General features: G+C 39.7%; 1 protein-coding gene across 1 annotated transcript; it reads left to right on the forward strand.

Moving 5' to 3' along the window:
- Nucleotides 1-12,387: 12,387 nt before the first annotated feature.
- Nucleotides 12,388-13,323, forward strand: LOC306646503 (olfactory receptor 7G2-like; the record flags this gene model as incomplete). Its single annotated transcript, XM_079115099.1, has 1 exon — nt 12,388-13,323. The coding sequence occupies one exon, from the start codon at nt 12,388-12,390 to the stop codon at nt 13,321-13,323; it is 936 nt and encodes a 311-aa protein (XP_078971225.1).
- Between the last annotated feature and the right edge of the window lie 6,115 nt (nt 13,324-19,438).

A 19,438-nucleotide genomic window follows, 5' to 3' on the forward strand; every position in this document is an offset into this window, starting at 1 on the left:
CTCCAAGCATCACAATGTTACCTTAAACATGCACATATGATATTTTTATAGTCATATCTCAATAAATTTAGGGGAAAAACTTCTTGTAAATTTTAAATAATATGAACAGAATACAGAAAAAGTAGCCAACACAGAGGTGACCAGGGGAGTTTCTCCTACTGACCTTTCCTGTGCTATTTGTGTGTATGGTTGCACTCACATGTGTATCTGCTTCATATAAGGAAAAATACATTTTGGACCCCTCAGAACGAGTGATATGTTGGAGCGTTTGAGTGAGGAGAGAGACATCTCTAGTTTAACAAATGCAAATTTCAGGAAGGACTGAAATTAAGTCTGCAAAAATTGGTTACATCGAAAATTAAGGAACAAAATAAGCATCAATCACACCGATATTTCTTTGACCTGGATATAGAGCATATGTAACAATGAGAAGGAATTAAATAATACCCAAGTTAAGCACATGAATTAGAAGAATTATGAATACATAACTACCACAGTATTCTACTATGTCAGTAGAAGACTATTGGTTTCCCATTTTCTTTTCTGGTTTGAAAAAATATTGCTGTTTAATATGCACTCTGAGAAAATAAAAGTGCACCATATAAACATGAAAAGGTGAGAGTACTGATAAATAGTGTATGAGTAGTGCTGACTTAACAATGAGAAAATATCTGATTTCCTCTGTGTCACTTACACTGAGCTCACGGTGAGATTCATACAGTGGCTGAAATTGTCCAGTTCAGGTATCATTCACTACTTAAACTCACATATATTGTAATTCTGAGCGATTTACTGTTCTTCAATACATTCAGTTTTTCTTGTTTTATCTTTCTTTAGTTTTTCTGGTTCACTGTAAGTACACACAACACTGGGAGTCATTAGGCCACATTTGTACACACAGAGAACATCATCGGTTCAGTCTCATTCACTCTCATTCCCCAGTAGTTCTTCATTCCATAACTAATGCATAGCAAGGTTACTGCCTTTCACATGTGACCACACATACCAGAGACCAGGGTGGGACTGTAACTATCAAGGTGCAGACCGTGGGCAGGGAAGGAGAGGAATGGAGGAGAAACCAAGATTCTGCACTCTATATGCTTCTCCATCTACTGCTTCATTTAAAAAAAAAAAAAAAACCAGAAACCACAAGTAGTCAATATATCATGTTCCTGGGGAGCAGAGTAGGTGGTCATGTGCTGCTGTCCTTATCGCCACAATCTCTGCATCTCCTTCTTAAAAGAGTTACTAGTCTAAAGAGGGAAACCATTAGGAACCTGCTGGCACCTTCACCTTCTTCCCCAGAGACCTCAGATCCCCAGATGGTCAGACAGGGCAGGTCTCACTGTGGAATGATGAATCAGGAAGTGGCCAAGGGAATGAGTGAGGAAACATGCTATGGGCTGCCCTGGAGTCTCAGAATTCATTCAGGAAAGTCTTGGATTACAAAACCACAGAACTTGACTCTATATGGAGGTTCCTTGAATTTGTTTAGCAGGTGGTCATGAGAGTGAGACCCATTCCAACATGACTTCTGTCCCAGGATAAGTCTATTATGGCACAGATGCCCACAGAGGAAGGACCACATAAACACCCTGGGAGATGAGGGCCATCCGTCAGTGGAGGATGGAGGCCTCAGGGGGTGAAACACACTGGACGCACCCAACATTCTACCTCTAGCCTCCAGAACCAGGGGGAAGGAATTTCTGTTATTAACACTTGTAGTCTGAGCCACTTTCCTTGGAAAGTTCTAGAGAACTAAGATGCTTTCCAAAGCTCCTCCTCCTGCCCCAAAAGAGTTATCAGTATGTTATTAGCAGAATAGTTCTAAGGAGCCATCATACTTCTCTTTAGGAGGAAATGGACATGCAGATGCCCAGAGAGAAGAGGTGCCCAGCGGAATGGGAGCTACTTGGATGTTGGGGAATGTGTGAAGAGAATGTGTCAAGAAGGGGACGTCAAGAGCAGTCTCATGAACCTGCTTTTCCTTGTCATGTGCCCCAGGTGCCTTACCACTTTCCTAGGAAAGAACCAGAGCAAAATACATGCCATCCTGTCCACATCATGAACTAAGGGGCTTTGGGTGGTCTGACTGGCTTCACTGAAGTGATGCAGCATCTCACCTGGAAATTGAATAGAGAAATGCATTCTCAGGACGAGAAAAGTGTTCTCAGGACCCTCAGAGGAAGGGGGCTCTGGATCAAGAAGGACCATCTCTGGGAGAAGGCACAGCTGTTGCTTCCTGGATTCCCAGAGCTTCTGAATGAGGCTTTCACTAGCTGACACCTGCAGTCTCCGTGTCCCTCAGGACTCAGTATCCACAGCTCCTCATTATGGTGAGGATCTCCTGACCCATGGTGATCTCCTGACCCATGAGTCCAGGTGTACATCACCCATTTCTCTCCAATGCTCCTGCTCTGGTCAATTTCATGGACCTTTCCCACAATCACATTGAACTTCCTTAGTAAGTACTCACCTTCCAATTCACCTATCTCCATCCATTTCATCAAATGAGGAATCCTAAATGAATTTCACGTGTGAAAATAAAGCTTGCATACATGTAGATATACTCAACAGAATCATAAATAGAGTTAATAGATCATAAAATTGCAAACATTCAAAGATGGATCTCCATAAGTGTAGTAACATTTGTTGAATCTTAAGCTTTATTCTTTGTATTTTGCAAATAGATTCTGATCACTGAGCTTGGTGATGCATGCTGGTAATCTGAGTGGCTCAGGCACATGAGGCAGAAGGTCACAAGCTCACAGCCAGCCTCAGAATCTTAACGAGGACTTGGGGAGATCCGGTCTCAAAATAAAAAACAAAAAATTCTGGGGATGTGTCTTTGTGGTAAAGCACCCTTGGGTTCTATCTCCAGTTTCCCACGTGAAAAAAGATTCTTATTTATTTTCATTACCACTTCTCATTAATTTAAAATTTGCTATAAATTCATAATTATACTTTGTAAACTCTCTTACAATTCTGTCATAATATTTTCAGTGGACCTTTATCTTCATGTTAGGAGACTGTGGAATGGAGTTATAGTTCTATATATTTAATTGAAGTGTTATTTCATTCATAGTATCAGAAAAAAGCTTAAGTATTATCAGATATGTCAATTCCAGGAGGTTTAATTAGTATTCAACCCTCAAGTAATAGCAGGAGTAGGTGCTCAGTGATAATAACAATTCAAAACTTTGGTAATTAAGGATTTCAATATTTTGTGCTTATTCACTCTTTTTACCATATGTTAGCTCTCAATTTAAACTTCCTTAATCTACAATTTTCAAAATATATTATTTTTATAATTTTCTGGTCAGGGAAGGAGAGGAATGGAGGGGAAACAAGGGGCTGCACTCTTTGTGCGTCTCCATCTACTGCTTCATTTAAAAAGACCTGAGACCACAAGGTGTCACTATGTCATGCTCCTGCGGAGAGAAGTAGGTGGTCATGTGCTGCTGTCTTTATCTACACAATCTCTGCAGCTTTTTGAACAAGTTAGTAGGAATGCATGCTGTGGGCTGTCCTGGAGTCTCTGAATTCATTCAGAAACATCTTGTATTCCAAAACCACAGAACCTGACTCTATATGGAGATGATTCCTTGACTTTGTTTAGCAGGTGGTCATGAGAGTGAGACCTATTCCAACATGACTTGTGTCCCAGGATAAGAGCCGATTAAGGCACAGATGCCCACAGAGGAAGGACCACATAAACACCCTGGGAGATGAGGGCCATCTGCCAGGTGAGGAGAGAGGCCTCAGGGGGATGAAACAGACTGGACGCACCCATCACACCCCCTCCAGCCTACAGAACCAAGTGGAAGGAATTTCTGTTATCAACACTCCTAGTCTGAGGCACTTTCCTTGGAAAGTTCTAGAGAACTAAGACGTTATCCAAAACTCCTCCAGCACCATAAGAATTAGCAGTACGTAATTAGCAGAATAGGTCTAAGGAGCCATCACACTCCTCTTTCAGAGGAAATGGACCTGCAGCTGTCCAGAGAGAGCAGGTGCCCAGCAGAATGGGAGCTGCTTGGATGTTGGGGAATGTGTGAAGAGAATGTGTCAAGAAGGGGAAGTCAAGAGCAGTGTCATGAACCTGCTTCTCCTTGTCGTGTGCCCCAGGTGCCTCACCACTTCCCTAGGAAGAAATCAGAGCAAAACACCTGCCATACTGTCCAAATCATGAGCGAAGGGGCTTTGGGTAGTCGGCTGGCTTCACTGAGATGATGCAGCATCTCACCTGGAAGTTGAATAGAGAAATGCATTCTCAGGACCAGAAAAGTGTTCTCAGGACCCTCAGAGGCAGTGGGCTCTGGATCAAGAAGGACCATCTGTGGGAGAAGGCACAGCTGTTGCTTCCTGGATTCCCAGAGCTTCTGAATGAGGCTTTCACTAGCTGACACCTGCAGTCTCCGTGTCCCTCAGGACCCAGTATCCACAGCTCCTCATTATGCCATAACTGTTACTGTCATTCTGATCCCAGCTGTGCATGTCCTTAAAGACCAAATCAGTAGAAGAGAGGAAATCAGGGTGGTGATCTCCTGACCCATGAGTCCAGGTGTACATCACCCATTTCTCTCCAATGCTCCTGCTCTGGTCAATTTCATGGACCTTTCCCACAATCACATTGAACTTCCTTAGTAAATACTCACCTTCCAAATCACCTATCTCCATCCATTTCATCATATGAGGAATCCTAAATGAATTTCAGGTTGAAAATAAAACTTGCATACATGTATTTATAGCCCAAGCATAAAAAGAGCTAATATAGTATAAAATTGTAAACATTTGAAAATGGCTCTCCATAAGTACATTAATATTTGTTGAATCATAAACTTTATGTTTGTTTGTTTTCCATACTCTTTGATTTGGTGATTATCATTTCTTATACATATATATATATATATATATATATTCAGTGAAAATTTTCATCGCATAATATTTCAACAGCTATATAAGTTTAGAGTTCATTTGGGAGACAAACCGCATGGATATATGATCAAGAAGCATTTAAAATAAAGAATTATTATGTATTACAAAGGGATGAAAACAAATGATATTGAAGTACAACTCTGTAGAGTATAGAAATAGAATATAAAAAATCTGCTCAGACAGATGTGTTTTCAGAGGTGCTCTGTGTAAACCCGTTCCAGGAGCTGCTGGGTAAAGCAGCCACCTGCTGGGTGTTCTGGTCTAACACAAACCAAGGGACCCTGGCATGGAGAGGACACCCACGCCATGGATCCAAGCACTAAAATATGTGATTTGCCTGAATTTTGTACTTTGGTGAGAAACTATGTGTACATATTCTTATTTTATATTTTTTGTAGATTACTATTTTATTTTCTCTCTCTCTCTATATATAATATTCTTATTGCTGAGCTTGTTGGCACATGCCAGTAATACCAGTGGCTCAGGAAGCCAAGGCAGTAGGAAAACAATTGTAAAGCCAACCTCAGCAACTTAGCAAGGACCTAAGCAACTTAGGGAGATGCTGTGTCAAAATAAAAAATAAAAGGGCTGAGTGTTTGTCTCAGTGGTAAAGCACCTCTGGGTTTAATCTCTAGTGCAGAAAAAAAAAAAGATTCCTACCTTTTTTCATTGACCCCTTCTTGTTATATTAAAATTGACTATAATTTTATAATTAAACTTTGTGAACTCTCTTCCAGTTCTGTCACAATATTTCCAGTGGGCATTTTTCTTCATTTTATGAGACTGTGGAATAGAACTATAGTTCTAAATTTTTAATTGAGGTGATAATTCATGCACAGTATCACCAAAAGTTTAAGTTGTATCAGATATGTCATTTTGAGCATGTTTGATTAGATCTCAACAGCATTTGACAGCTGGAGAAGGCATTTCATGGTAGTAATCAACTCAAAACTTTTTTTGGTAATTAAGGACTGCAATAATTTGTATTTATTCACTATTTTTACCATGTTAACTCTTTCTATTAAACCCTTAATCTATAATATTCAAAATATATTATTTTAAAGGAACTTCTAAAAATGATGACATTGTAATTTCTCTCTTCCCAATCTCCTACCCATTAACCTTCTAAACACCTGAATAATAGATAAGTTATAAGAAGACATCAGAAGGGTTACAAAATAAGACTTAGGCTTCCAAATCCCACTCAGAACAAAATAAATCAGACAACATGTGGAATGGGCAAAAGGTAAGGGGTCTCAATCAAGAACTTGATTCTTCTTCCCTGGTAATGAGTCAGTGCCCAAAGAGGAGAGTAGCCCACAGGCAGAAGTGAGGCTTCTGTATTTGAGCAATATGTATGGACTCAAGATCTGAGCACTTTCTAGACCATGGCTGTGGACATACAACTCATGAAGGTTTTGGGAAATTCTCCCAGGAGCAAATAACTGAGTTAAATCCTTGCTTAGAATATGGATTTATAATTTTTCCCTCCAAAAAGCAGTGGAGTGCAGTTAAGAGAATCCAGGAGCAGAGACCTGACTGGTGATTGGAGAGGTCAATGGTCACCCAGGCAGGTGAGAATTCAGGCCCAAGCCCCATTGGACTGACCTCAGGAAATCGTGGGAGAAGAACTGAGGGTTGTGGGTGGAGATCCCTTCTGAGTAGCATTGGCAAAAATGAAGAGAATATAGAGAACTGAATGGGAGCATGAATAATCAGAGAGAGAGAGAGAGAGAGAGAGAGAGAGAGAGAGAGAGAGAGAGAGAGAGAGAGAGAGAGGGGGAGAGAGAGCTTTTGCATAGGTACATTCAAGCTAGGCAAGGGTGACTGGGTTCTCTGAAGGAGAGTTGTTCCAAGGTAAGTTTATATACAACTGAGCACATTTCTTTCTCATAAAAATAAATGAAAGAAAAGTCCTCTTGTACTCATGAAGTGTTTTAAAATCATTAATTATAGAACTATCCCATAAATAAATGCAAATAAACAGTTTCATATAGAAATTCTTCCATCACTCTTTAAGAGTCATTTACAAGAAGAAAGTGAAAAATTCAGCAATGACTGGCAAGTAATATCCTAATTCATTGTATAAGGCCACCGTAATAAGGATGCCATTATGAGACAGGATAAGTATAAGACAAGAATAAACACAATTTCAGTCTATTACTAACACACTCACATACCTCTTCCAATAGTTTTCCAATTTTTGGAAGTAAAAGACTCATCTCCTCCTTACAGCTTGCTCACTTTCTCCCCCCGCCTCTCTCTCTCTCTCTCTCAAAAACATAGTAGCTTGAGCTTCAGGGCTTCATTTATCTGAAATATCAAGTTTTATAGGTATTCCAAGTATTTCCATCCAGAAAAGTTTCATGCATTTTCTGAAAGATGAAAAATAAGTAATTTTTTAAGCAGTCAAGTTGGATAACTAGACTTAAGTCTCTCATGTAAGAATTCATCTTATTCCAAGGTTTTCTTTATTTCTAATAAAATAAAAGGAGGAACTAAGTATGGAATACAATGATACTAAATTTTATTGATATTTGTTCTTTGCCCCATAGTTCTGCACGCTGTTCCCACTTCTCAGGAGGCAATCCTCAAACTATCCACTTTCCCATCACCCACGGTTTTGTTCCACATGCACATTCCTGAGTACATCCCACATGTATGAAGCAACATCTCAGCACTGGACCAAGGGACCTGTGCTCCCATGAGCTCTCTGTGCTTCTCATGCACAGTCAAGTTTCTGAACCATCTAGATGCTCACTCTAATCTCCTCATGGTTTCTTGTTCACCTTGCCCAGGGCACGACTATGGATTTGTCTGGACTATGACATGTGAAAGGATGCTTTCTGAATGACCTTTTGGAAAGTGTTTTGTCTTTTGAAACAACACCCAAGGAACATATACTCATCTTTCTGTCTCTAGGTACCATGTTGGAATATGACACCTGCCATCAATGTCTTTTAATGAACAAACGTTTTCATTTTAATGTAGCTCAACTTATCAATCTTCTTTATCAGTCCAGGCACCCAGTGACCACCAGGGGATTCAGCACCAGAGTGACACTCACTCATGGAAGGGAATGAACCCTACTGTGGTGGACCTGCAGGTACATCTTTACTTTTCTGTTTATTTTTACATCAGTATCATTGCTGTCCTCTTGCAGATGACCAGTAGATTTTAATTTATTTGTTTCCCTTAGTGATTCTGATTTCAGCTTTTTAACAGTGTTGAAGGACCCAGGAATATGATACAGAGGCAGAACAAACTTCAATATTGTGCATTATTTGGTATTTTTTTTGTATTTTTTTAACTAAAATGCTTTGCTACAATAAAGTTTAGTATCATTGTGTTTCATACTTAGCATAATAAAGATGTGTAATACAGATTATGCATTTCATTTAACTCAGCAATCTGTTTATATGATTTCCTAAACATAATTGTGAATTATTAAAAATGAACTTCAACATGTATAATCAGAAAAATGAGAGATTACCCTCTATTTATGTATGTTCAATCAAAATGTAGAAATGCATTGTAGTGTCTATACAACTAATTAGAACAAATAAAATATAATAAAATTTAAAAAATGAATATAATAATTAAATTCCTTACTGTAACCAGTATGTCTGTTTCTGTATTTTTATACTACATTTTCACACAGCATTACTTCATTTATGTTGTTTTGGTTAAAAGTGACTCAATTAGCAAATCATCCCATTCATTTAAGACTGTTAATAAGTGTGAGTGAAATGAGAACAGTGAACTGTCTTTTTAGACAGCTAAATTTGTCCTTTTATTCTTTATTTCTATAGAAGGAATTTGTACTTCTTGCAAGGCAGTGCCTATTGTGTTTTCTTTTGTCATCTCCCTAAGACGGGGAGACCGTCTTGAACTCACAATCCTCTTGCTTCAGCTTACTGTGTAGCTGGGATTATAGGCATGTGCCACTGTGTTCCGCCGCCACATTTTCCACTTGATGACCCTGAATATATTTTTAACTGTTGAATATAAAATGCATGAGTGGGATCGGTGTTCCATGAGGCATCCATAGAATTAGCCTCCATGTGTGTGTGTCTTAGCATACATTTATTGTAGTATCATATGCAGGTAATGTTTATATCCAGCCATATAAAGAAAGTATATTACTGTCTGAAATGTGGCATGAGTCTTCCTGATATTGTTGTTAGAACAGAGTTACCCTTGAATACAAAAAGAAAACTAAAATCCAATAACAGAAGCAAGATGGGTTGGGTGTACATGGTACTCGAAGCAGATGTGAGCATAAACAGGGAGGGAAGAAGACATCCACTTGGCCTCTCCAGGAGAGACAGTCAGCCAAAGCAAAGTTCTTCATCCTTGAGCCTGGATCCTTAAGGAATTGTGCTGCTTGGAAATCACATGGGACTAAGGGTTTGACTAATGAGGAGCTTTGGATATTGAAGCTCCAAGAGACACAGAGATGACAGTCTGCCTGTAATCACCCACCCACTCTACAGCTTGCCCAGGGGAGTACGCAGCTCACCTGGCCCTGGTCTCATGAATATCATTTCTCCATAAGATGCAAGTGCCACACTGTCTTTCTGCATTTTCTAAAAATAGTTCTTCCATTCACCTTTCTCTTTCACACGCAGAAAGGAAATGAATGTCATTTCTCAGTGCTGGCACCAGGTAATCTGAAGTCTCCCAGCTTATGTTTTGCCTTTAGTGACAGGTCTTTGTTTCCCAGTGCATTTTGGGCAGCTGTGAGGTGAGGACATGAAGAAGATTGGAAGAACTCGGTCACCTGTCAGGTGTCTGCCTGATCATCTGTCATCTCCATGTTCTCTTTTTCTAATTCACCAAGACCTAGCAACTCTCATCTGCTAATACCTTACTTTGATTCTTAAGTCCAGGGATGTTTTGCATACTCAACGGCAGCCTTCTCTTGCTCAGTTTGTAGAATGTTATAGAATTCCCTATCATTGTCTTTAACTAATTTGGCAAAGGAACAAAGGTCTATGGACCACTGTTCCTCACTTTTCTCTTCTTAGCTTGTAGCATTCCTTTGTAGAGCAGATCTTTGGCCAAACTGGTCTCCAATGTTCTGAGAGGGAGCAGGGTACATGTATGTGAAAATATACATGCATAAATGTATATATTGTACAGGCAGGCCCCAAGACTATAAACTAGTCTACCCATTTGTTCACATCAATCTATGAATTATTGAAAAATTGAAAAGGCAGAACAGAACAAATCTAGAACAAATAAACATGTACATATACTTTCTGAATTAGCCAGTGATAATATTTTGCCATCAACGTTATTTTCTTAAAATAACAAATAACTACATATCAATATAATGTAGCCTGTATGTTCCACTTCACTCTCTATTTTGCAGAGGTAAACACAATCCTTACTTAATTTTCTCCAAATGTTATTTGATGCTTTTACACATTGCACATTTTTACATTTGAGTGTTTTATGCCTGAAAGCATATGTTTCTTTATTATATCACCTGTATATATGTATGTGCTTATGTATGAAATGTACATGTACATATGTGTGTATAGATTTGCAAAGGATTTTATGTGTAATATATGCCTATGTTCGTATGTGATATAATAAGACACTGGAATCAGGTAAGGACATTAAAATTATTGAACTAGAGAAAAATATACCAAGATTAAGATTAAAATTGATAAAACACATTGTTTTTGAAGAACTGATGATAAAATACCATGTACAGTATAAGGTTTTAAAACGTTAAATGAGTACATGATCTATCTCCTTGTGGAAGCTAAAATTGTTAGCCTGATGGTAGAGCAGTGATTTCTAGAGGTTTGGAAGGTGCGGAGAGAGAGGGTGGAAAAGGGTGGCTGAATTTGATCAGTACTTGCTGTATACATGCATGTCAATATCTCTTCATCCCCATTATTATGTACCAATAATATATGTGGATTTTAAAAAGAAAAAAGTAGAAAAAGAACTTAAAACAAGAACATGGCTTTCAGATAGAATCACTCAATACATTGAAGTTGCAGGGGAGTAGTCAATATGAATTTCAGTACAGTGGATCCTTTGGGGAAGAGAAAACGTGATGTTAGTAGGACTGAGGATCCCAACAATCAATATCTCATATTGTATTTCTGTTACAATAAAAATGCAAGCAATCATGGTATACTTTAATGGTGAGAGGTTGACACTCAGGTCTTTATTTATAAGTGATGTTTGAATATTTGAAATATTCTGTAAGAAATTAAAAGTTTTGTAAGTGGGATTTGGGAAATAATTCAAATTTTATCATGCTATAGATATCTTGTTAAGAAAATTATTTTTCCTGATGCTTGTGTTATTTTGTTGTTACATCTAGAACTGGTTTATTTATTTAAATTGCTAGATATTTTATTATATGCTCATGAGAAACAAATCTTGAGGTCATTAATGTTCATTGGGTTGTTAGTCTTCTTACTTTTCTACATATGGAGGATGCTCAGTGGAAATTTCAGTATATTGATCCTATCCTTAAATTTCCCTTTTTTTCTTTCCTTTTCTTTTTTTTTAGTCCTGGGGATTGTACTCAGTGGTACTCAATCACTGAGCCACATCCCTGGCACACGTTTTATAAAATTTTGAGTCAGGGTCTCACTAAGTTGCTTAGTGCCTTGCTAATTTGCTGAAACTGACTTTGAACTCATGATCTTCCTGCCTCAGGCTCCCAAGCAGTTGGAAATACAGGCATGTGTTACCATGCCCAGCTAAATTGGCAATTATAAACAGAGCTAATTTTTTTCTTTTTTAAGAATGTGTTCTGTTCTTCTTTCATCTCTGTACATTTTGGCTAACCCGTCCCTTCCCTAAAATAATGTCCTGTGTGAGACAGACTGGTTATAGTCATGGCAGAAACAAATCATAATAGAAATATAAAGTGCCTTATCCATCAAGCCCTATTCAAAAATATTTTGTGTTCCTGTTCCTCATCTCTGCACAGTTCCCAGAGGCATTTACAATGGTTTCCCCATCGTAGGATGGAGGGGACTGAGGCTCCACCTATAGTTCCAAATGCTTTCTTCCTTACAAAGAAAGCCCTGGAAGTGAAGCCTGAGGTGAAGACTTGATTGAAGTTGTTACTACTGATTTAGATTTAACATCGTTTCTTCCTCTGCTTATTATGGATTTGGAGAATTCTCATAGAAAAAACCATGTACCATTTTCTATTTCATTCTATTATTTTCTGGTGCAATGTGAAAAAAGATCAGGTTTTCAACAAGTAAAACATGGATTATTGGAAAGTGCAGGAGAGTGGACATCAGGAGGAACTGAAGGTGGGATGGGAGAGAGAGGCAGAAGCAGAGGGAAGAAGGGCCACCCTACAGGGACAGTACAGTTCTGAGAGCTTTCTACACAAAGGATCTGTGATCTGTGGCAACTCCTGTTTTTTTTTTTTTTTTTTCTAGAAGACACCTCAACAACATGGAATCAGAAAACCAAACGGGCCCAATAGAATTCCTCCTCCTGGGTCTCTCAGAGGATGCAGAAGTGCAGCCTGTCCTCTTTGGACTCTTCATGTCCATGTACCTGGTCACAGTGCTTGGGAACCTGCTCATCATCCTGGCTGTCAGCTCTGACCCTCACCTCCACACCCCCATGTACCTCTTTCTCTGTAATCTGTCCTTCACTGACATTAGTTTCATCTCTACCACTGTCCCCAAGATGCTGATGAACATCCAGAGACAGAGCAAGGCCATCAGTTACTCAGGCTGCCTCACCCAGGTCTGCTTTGTCCTGGTTTTTGCTGGAGTGGAGAACTTTCTCCTTGCAGCGATGGCTTATGATCGTTATGTGGCGATCTGCCATCCACTCAGGTACTCAGTCATCATGAATCCCCACTTGTGTGTCCTTTTGATCCTGTTGTCCTTGTCCATCAGCATTATAGATGCCCTGCTGCACAGTCTGATGGTGCTGAGGCTGTCCTTCTGCACAGACCTGGAGATTCCCCACTTCTTTTGTGAACTAGATCAGGTGATCAAGCTGTCCTGTTCTGATACCCTCCTTAATAACATCCTATTCTATTTAGTGTCTAGTATAGTGGGTGGAGTTCCTCTTCTTGGGATTATTTACTCTTACATTAAAATTGTGTCTTCTATTCTGAGAATGTCCTCAGCTGGGGGAAGGCATAAAGCCTTTTCCACCTGTGGGTCTCACCTCTCAGTGGTCTCCTTGTTCTATGGGGCAGGTTTTGGGGTATACATTAGCTCTGCAGTTACTGACTCTTCCACAAATTCCGCTGCAGCCTCAGTGATGTACACTGTGGTTCCTCCAATGCTGAACCCCTTTATCTACAGCTTGAGGAACAGGGACATGAAAGAAGCCTTGAGGAATCTCATCATTAAACATCTTTTTTGGTGACTGTGTCATTTGCTTTGGGATTGGGCTTCTAGTAAATGTCAATGTGCAGGGACACTGGACAAGCCACAGTTCTTATGCTATGGTGATTGGATGGCATAAAGGTTAAGGGTGTTCCAATTTAGGTTTGAAACCTGACTTGGGCCTTCTATAGCACAGGAAAGGTTGACAATTCATGTGACCTTTCTGAGACTGATATCCTTGTTGGCTTCCATAGAAACGGACTCTGAGCAAATGATTGTTATGGTGATTTTAGTGGGTTGGTGGTGGAATTCTCAGGAGAAAATTAGCACAGTAGGACAAGATGCTAAACAAGAATTTTACTATAGCTGAAGGAATAGCCTCTGCGTCAGCCTAGGGATAGGGCCAAATTTATGGCTTCCCAAAATATGCCCATTTAAGATCTGTTTTATAGTCCTTTGACATTCTAAGATTTTTCTCTGGGGCTTCTATTGGGCTTGGGTATTTATTTCTCCAGGGAGCAGAGCAGTGTTCTTTGCTGTCAGTCAATCCTGGTGGCAGCAGGGGTGGACTCAGTGGTTGGTACATGTTCTGTCTGCACAGCAGCAGCAATGCCCACTGCACTTGGCTTCTCATTCATGAAATTAGTGTGTGTTCTGTCCCCAGGATTTGACACAATTATGAAATATTCGAACTTCATGAGTGAGGATGACTCTAGCTCCAATAAGAAAAACAAATGCTGTCACTCAATTTGCTCAAAGAACTAAAAAGACAATTTGCATAAATTAGAGTTCAGAGGATGTATCTGCAGGCCCAGCACAGTAAGGTTCATTGGCCTTCCATGAGTAAGCACCATTCTGGTGCTTGTTCCCCTGGTGGTCACTGGGTTCCTGGACTGATAGCAGGTGTCATATTCCAACATGGTTCCTGGAGACATAAAGATGGGTATATTTTCCCTGGGTGTTGTTTCAAAAGAGAAAACACCTCTCCAAGCTGTCATTCGGAAAGCATCCTTTCACATACCATAGTCCAGACAAATCCATAGTTGTGCCCTTGGCAAGGTGAATGGGATACCATGAGGAGATTAGAGCGAGCATCCAGATGGTTCTCAAACGTGACTGTGCATGAGAAGCACAGAGAGCTCATGAGAGCACAGGTCCCTCGGTCCAGTCCTCAGAGATGGTGCTTCATTCATGTGGGGTGTACTCAGGAATATGCATGTTGAACAAGACCATGGGTGATGGGAATATGGATAGTTTGTGGATTGCTTCTGGAGAAGCGGGGACAGGGTACAGAATTATGGGGAGGAGCTTGGCACACTTCCTGGCAAACAGCAAATATCAATAAAATTTAGTATCATCGTATTCCATACTTAGCTCCTCCTTTTATTTTATTAGAAATAAAGGAAACCTTGGAATAAGATGAATTCTTACATGAGAGACTTCAAAGTCAAGTTATCCAAGGACTTCATGAAAAGTTACTTATTTTCCATCTTTCACAATATATTTGAGGTTCATTGCTGAAGTGAAATACTTGGAATAACTGTAAAATTGGCTACTTGAGATACATGAATGCCTAAAGTTCAAGGCTGTATGTTTTGAGAGAGAGAAAGAGAGAGAATACAAATGTGTGTGTTCTGTGACGCGGTAGAGATGATTCTTCTACTTCCAAATAACTTTCCATCATTACCAAGACAACTCTTGGGACATCAGTTTTTGTATGTTTTTATATATTATTGAAAAATTGGGTAACTGTTTGGTACAGGTGTGTGAGTATATTAGTGAAAGCCTGGAATTGTGTTTATTCTTGTATTGTGCTTATCTTGTCTGATCTGGCCATCCTTGTTATGGTGGACTTTACAGTGAATTGGGATATTTCTCAGCAGTGTTGGCTGAATTTTTCCCTTTCTTCTTGTAAATGACTTTTAAAGAGTGATTTGAAGAATGTTTATACAAAACAGTTTAGTTGCATTTGTTTATGCGGTAGATCTATCATTAATGATTTTAAAATACTTCACGAGTCAAAGAGGATTTTCTTTTACTTATTCATTTTTATAAGAAAGAAATGTGCTCAGTTGTATACAAACTGAGCTTGGAAAAATTCTCATGCAGAGAACCCAGTCAACCTTGTCTAGGTTTGAATGTACCTGTGTAAAATCTCTTTCTCTCTCTCTCTCTCTCTCTCTCTCTCTGATTATTCAATGTTCCCATTCAGTTCTCTATCTTTTCTTCATTTTTGCCAATATTCCTCAGAAGGGATCTGCACTCACAACACTCAGTTCTTTTCCCACACTTTCCTGAGTTCAATCCAATGGGGCTTGGGCCTGAATTCCCATCTGTCTGGGTCACCCTTGACCTCGCCAATCACCACTCAGGTCTCTGCTCCTGGATTCTGCTAACTGCACTCCACTGGTTATGGAGGGAGAATTTATAAATCCATCCACTAAGCAAGGCGTTAGCTCAGCTATTTCCTCCTGGGAGAATTTCCTGAAAGCCTCATGTGTCCACAGCCACGGTCTAGACAGTGCTCAAATCTTGAGCGCATACATATTGCTCAAATACAGAAGCCTCACTTCTGCCTGCGGACTACTCTCCTCTTAGGGCACTGAGTCCTCATTACCTGGGAAGAAGAATCAATTTCTTGTTTGTTATGGGGATAAGTTCAGGAGGCCTCTGGTCTTTTGCCCATTGCACATGTTGTGTGATTAATTGTTTGGTACCTGTAAAATGTCATCTTGTTTTTACATTTACCTATTTCTGATTGGTATGTGGAATACTTGGTCTTATTTTGTAGCCCTTCCGATGTCTTCTTATAGCTTATCTATTATTCATGTGTTTAGAAGGTTAATGGGTAGGAGATGGGGAAGAGAGACATTGTAATGTCATCATTTTTAGAAGATCCTTTAAAATAATGACTTTGAAAGTTATAGATTGGGAGTTTAAATAGAAATAAGTTAACATATGGTTAAATGAGTGAATAAACACATATTATTGAAGTCCTTAATTACCAAAGTTTTGAATGTATTACTACCATGGGCCCCTTCTTCCTTCTCCTTCTATTAAATGAGGGTTGAGATCGAATCAAACCTCCTGAAAAAGACATACCTGATACTCCTTAAACTTTTGGTGATACTGTGAATGAATTATCACCTCAATTGAAAAGGTAGGACTATAATTCTATTCCACAGTCTCCTAAAATGAAGAAAAATGTCACTGGAAATATTGTGACAGAACTGGAAGAGAGTTTACAAAGTGTAATTATGAAATTATAGCCAATATTAATATAATGAGAAGTGGTCAATTAAAATGGTTGGAGTCTTTTTTTTTTTTCCTGCGCACTGAGGATTGAACCCAGAGTGCTTTGTCACTGAGCCAGTGAAACAGAGTCTCCCTAATTGCTTAGATCCTTGTTAAGTTGCTAACGTTGGCTTGGAACTCGTGATCTTCCTTCCTCAGCCTCCTGAGCCACTGAGATTAGAGGCATGTGCCAACAAGCTTGTGGTGATAAGAATCTTATATATAATATATAGAGAATAAATATAGTGATCTATAACAAAACATAAAATAAGAATACATGAACACAATTTCTCATGAAAAGTACAAAATTCAAGTAAATCACATATTTTTAGTGCTTGGATCCATAGCATGGGTGTCTTCTTCATGTCAGGGTCCCTTGGTTCCTGGTAGTTCAGAACACCCAGCAGGTGACTGCTTTTCCCAATGGCCCCTGGAATGGTTTCGCATAGAGCACCTCTGCCAAGCCATCTGTTTGAGCAGGTTTTCCATACTGTGTACATATTCGGCAGAGATGTCTTTTTATTTTTAATTAATTTTCACCACTTGTAATACTTGATAATTCTTTAGCTTAAATCTTTCTTGGTCAAATTAATATGTGGCGTGTCTCCCAAATGAACTTTAAACATTAATAGTTGTTGAAATATTATGGAATCAAAATTTTCACTAATGATAGTAGAGTGAAAGAGATATTATTATCTCATGTACAGGTATGACTGCATGACCCATGTGATCCTGCAATATGAATATCAGGAAAATGAGAGACTATACTCTATTTATATATTATGTATCGAAAAGTAAAAAAGGATTCTACTGTCATGTAAAACTAATTATAGCAAATAAATATATATGTGTACAAGGAAATGATTAATAATCATATGAAAGTGTATCAGAAACAAAAAAGCTTATGATTTAAAAAACAATACAGTCATGGAGAGCTACTTTGGATGTTTGCAATTTTATGATATCTTAGATCTATTTACATATACCTATATGTATATGTATACCTATATATACCTATATGTATGAAAGGTTTATTTTCACACCTGAAATTCATTTAGGCTTCCTACATGATGAAGTGGATGGAGACAGGTGAATTGGAAGATGAGTATTTACTAGGGAAGTTCAATGTGATTGTGGGAAAGGTTCATGAAACTCAGCTGAGCAGAAGCATTGGAGAGGACTGGGTGATGTACACCTGGACTCATGGGTCAGGAGATCACCACCCTGATTTCCTCTCTTCTACAGACTTGGTCTTTAAGGATATGCACTCCTGGGATCAGAATGAGAGTAACAGTTCTGGTATAATGAGGAGCTGTGGATACTGAGTCCTGAGGGACACAGAGGCTGCAGGTGTCAGCTATTGAAAATCTCACTCAGAAGCTCTGGGAATCCAGGAAGCAGTAGCTGTGCCTTCTCCCACAGATGGTCCTTCTTGATCCAGAGTCCTCTGCCTCTGAGGGTCCTGAGAACACTTTTCTGGTCCTGAGAATGCATTTCACTATTCAACTTCCAGGTGAGATCCTGCATCATTTCAGTGAAGCCAGCCAGGCCACCAAAAGCCCCTTAGTTCATGACTTGGACAGGACGGCAGATGATTTTCTCTGGTTTCTTCCTAGGGAAGTGGTGAGGCACCTGGGGCGCAGGATGATGAGAAGCAGGTTCATGAAACTGCTCCTGACTTCCCCTTCTTGACACATTCTCTTCACACATTCCCCAACATTCAAGCAGCTCCCATTCTGCTGGGAACCTACTCTCTCTGGACAGCTGCAGGTCCATTTCTTCCTAAAGAGAAGTATGATAGCTCCTTAGAACTATTCTGCTAATTATGTACTGCTAATTCTTTTGGTGCTGGAGGAGTTTTGGTAAGTGTCTTAGTTCTCTAGAACTTTCCAAGGATAGTGGCTCAGACTAGGAGTGTTGATAACAGAAATTCCTTCCACCTGCTTCTTGAGGCTGGAGGTGGAGTGATGGGTGCATCCAGTGTGTTTCATCCCCCTGAAGCCTCTCTCCTCACCTGGCAGATGTGGTTTATGTGGTCCTTCCTCTTTGGGCATCTGTGCCCTCATCAACTCTTATACTGGGACACCAGTCGTGTTAGAATAGGTCTTACTCTCATGACCACCTGCTAATCAAATTCAAGGAACCATCTCCACATACAGTCATGTACGATGGTTTTGGAATCCAAGATTTTCCTGAATGAATTCTGAGGCTGCAGGGCAGCCCATAGCATCCACTCCTCTCTCTTTCCCTTGGCCACTTCCTGATTCATCATTCCACAGTGAGATATGTCCAGTCCCAACATCGGGGGCTCTGAGGTCTCTGGGGAAGAAGGTGGAGGTGCCAGCAGCTTCCAAGTGGTTTTTCTTCTGTAACTACCAACTAGATCAATAGGGAGCTGCAGAGATTGTTTAGAAAAGGACAGCAGCACATGACCACCTACTTCTCTCCCCAGGAGCATGATATATTGACACTTTCTGGTCTCAGGTCTTTTTAAATGAAGCAGTAGATGGAGAAGCACATAGAGTGCAGACCCTTGGCTTCCCCTCCATTCCTCTCCTTCCCTCCCCATGGTCTGCACCTTGATGGTTACAGCCCCACCCTGGTCTCTGGTATGTGTGGTCACATGTGAAAGGCAGTAACCTTGCTATGCATTAGTTATGGAATGAAGAACTACTGGGGAATGAGAGTGAATGAGACTGAACCAATGATGTTCTGTGTGTGTACAAATGTGGCCTAATGACTCCCAGTGTTGTGTGTACTTACAGTGAACCAGAAAAACTAAAGAAAGATAAAACAAGAAAAACTGAATGTATTGAAGAACAGTAAATCACTCAGAATTACAATATATGTGAGTTTAAGTA

Source organism: Sciurus vulgaris (genome assembly GCF_902686455.1).
Source record: "Sciurus vulgaris genome assembly, chromosome: 16".
Classification (NCBI taxonomy): Eukaryota; Metazoa; Chordata; class Mammalia; order Rodentia; family Sciuridae; genus Sciurus; species Sciurus vulgaris.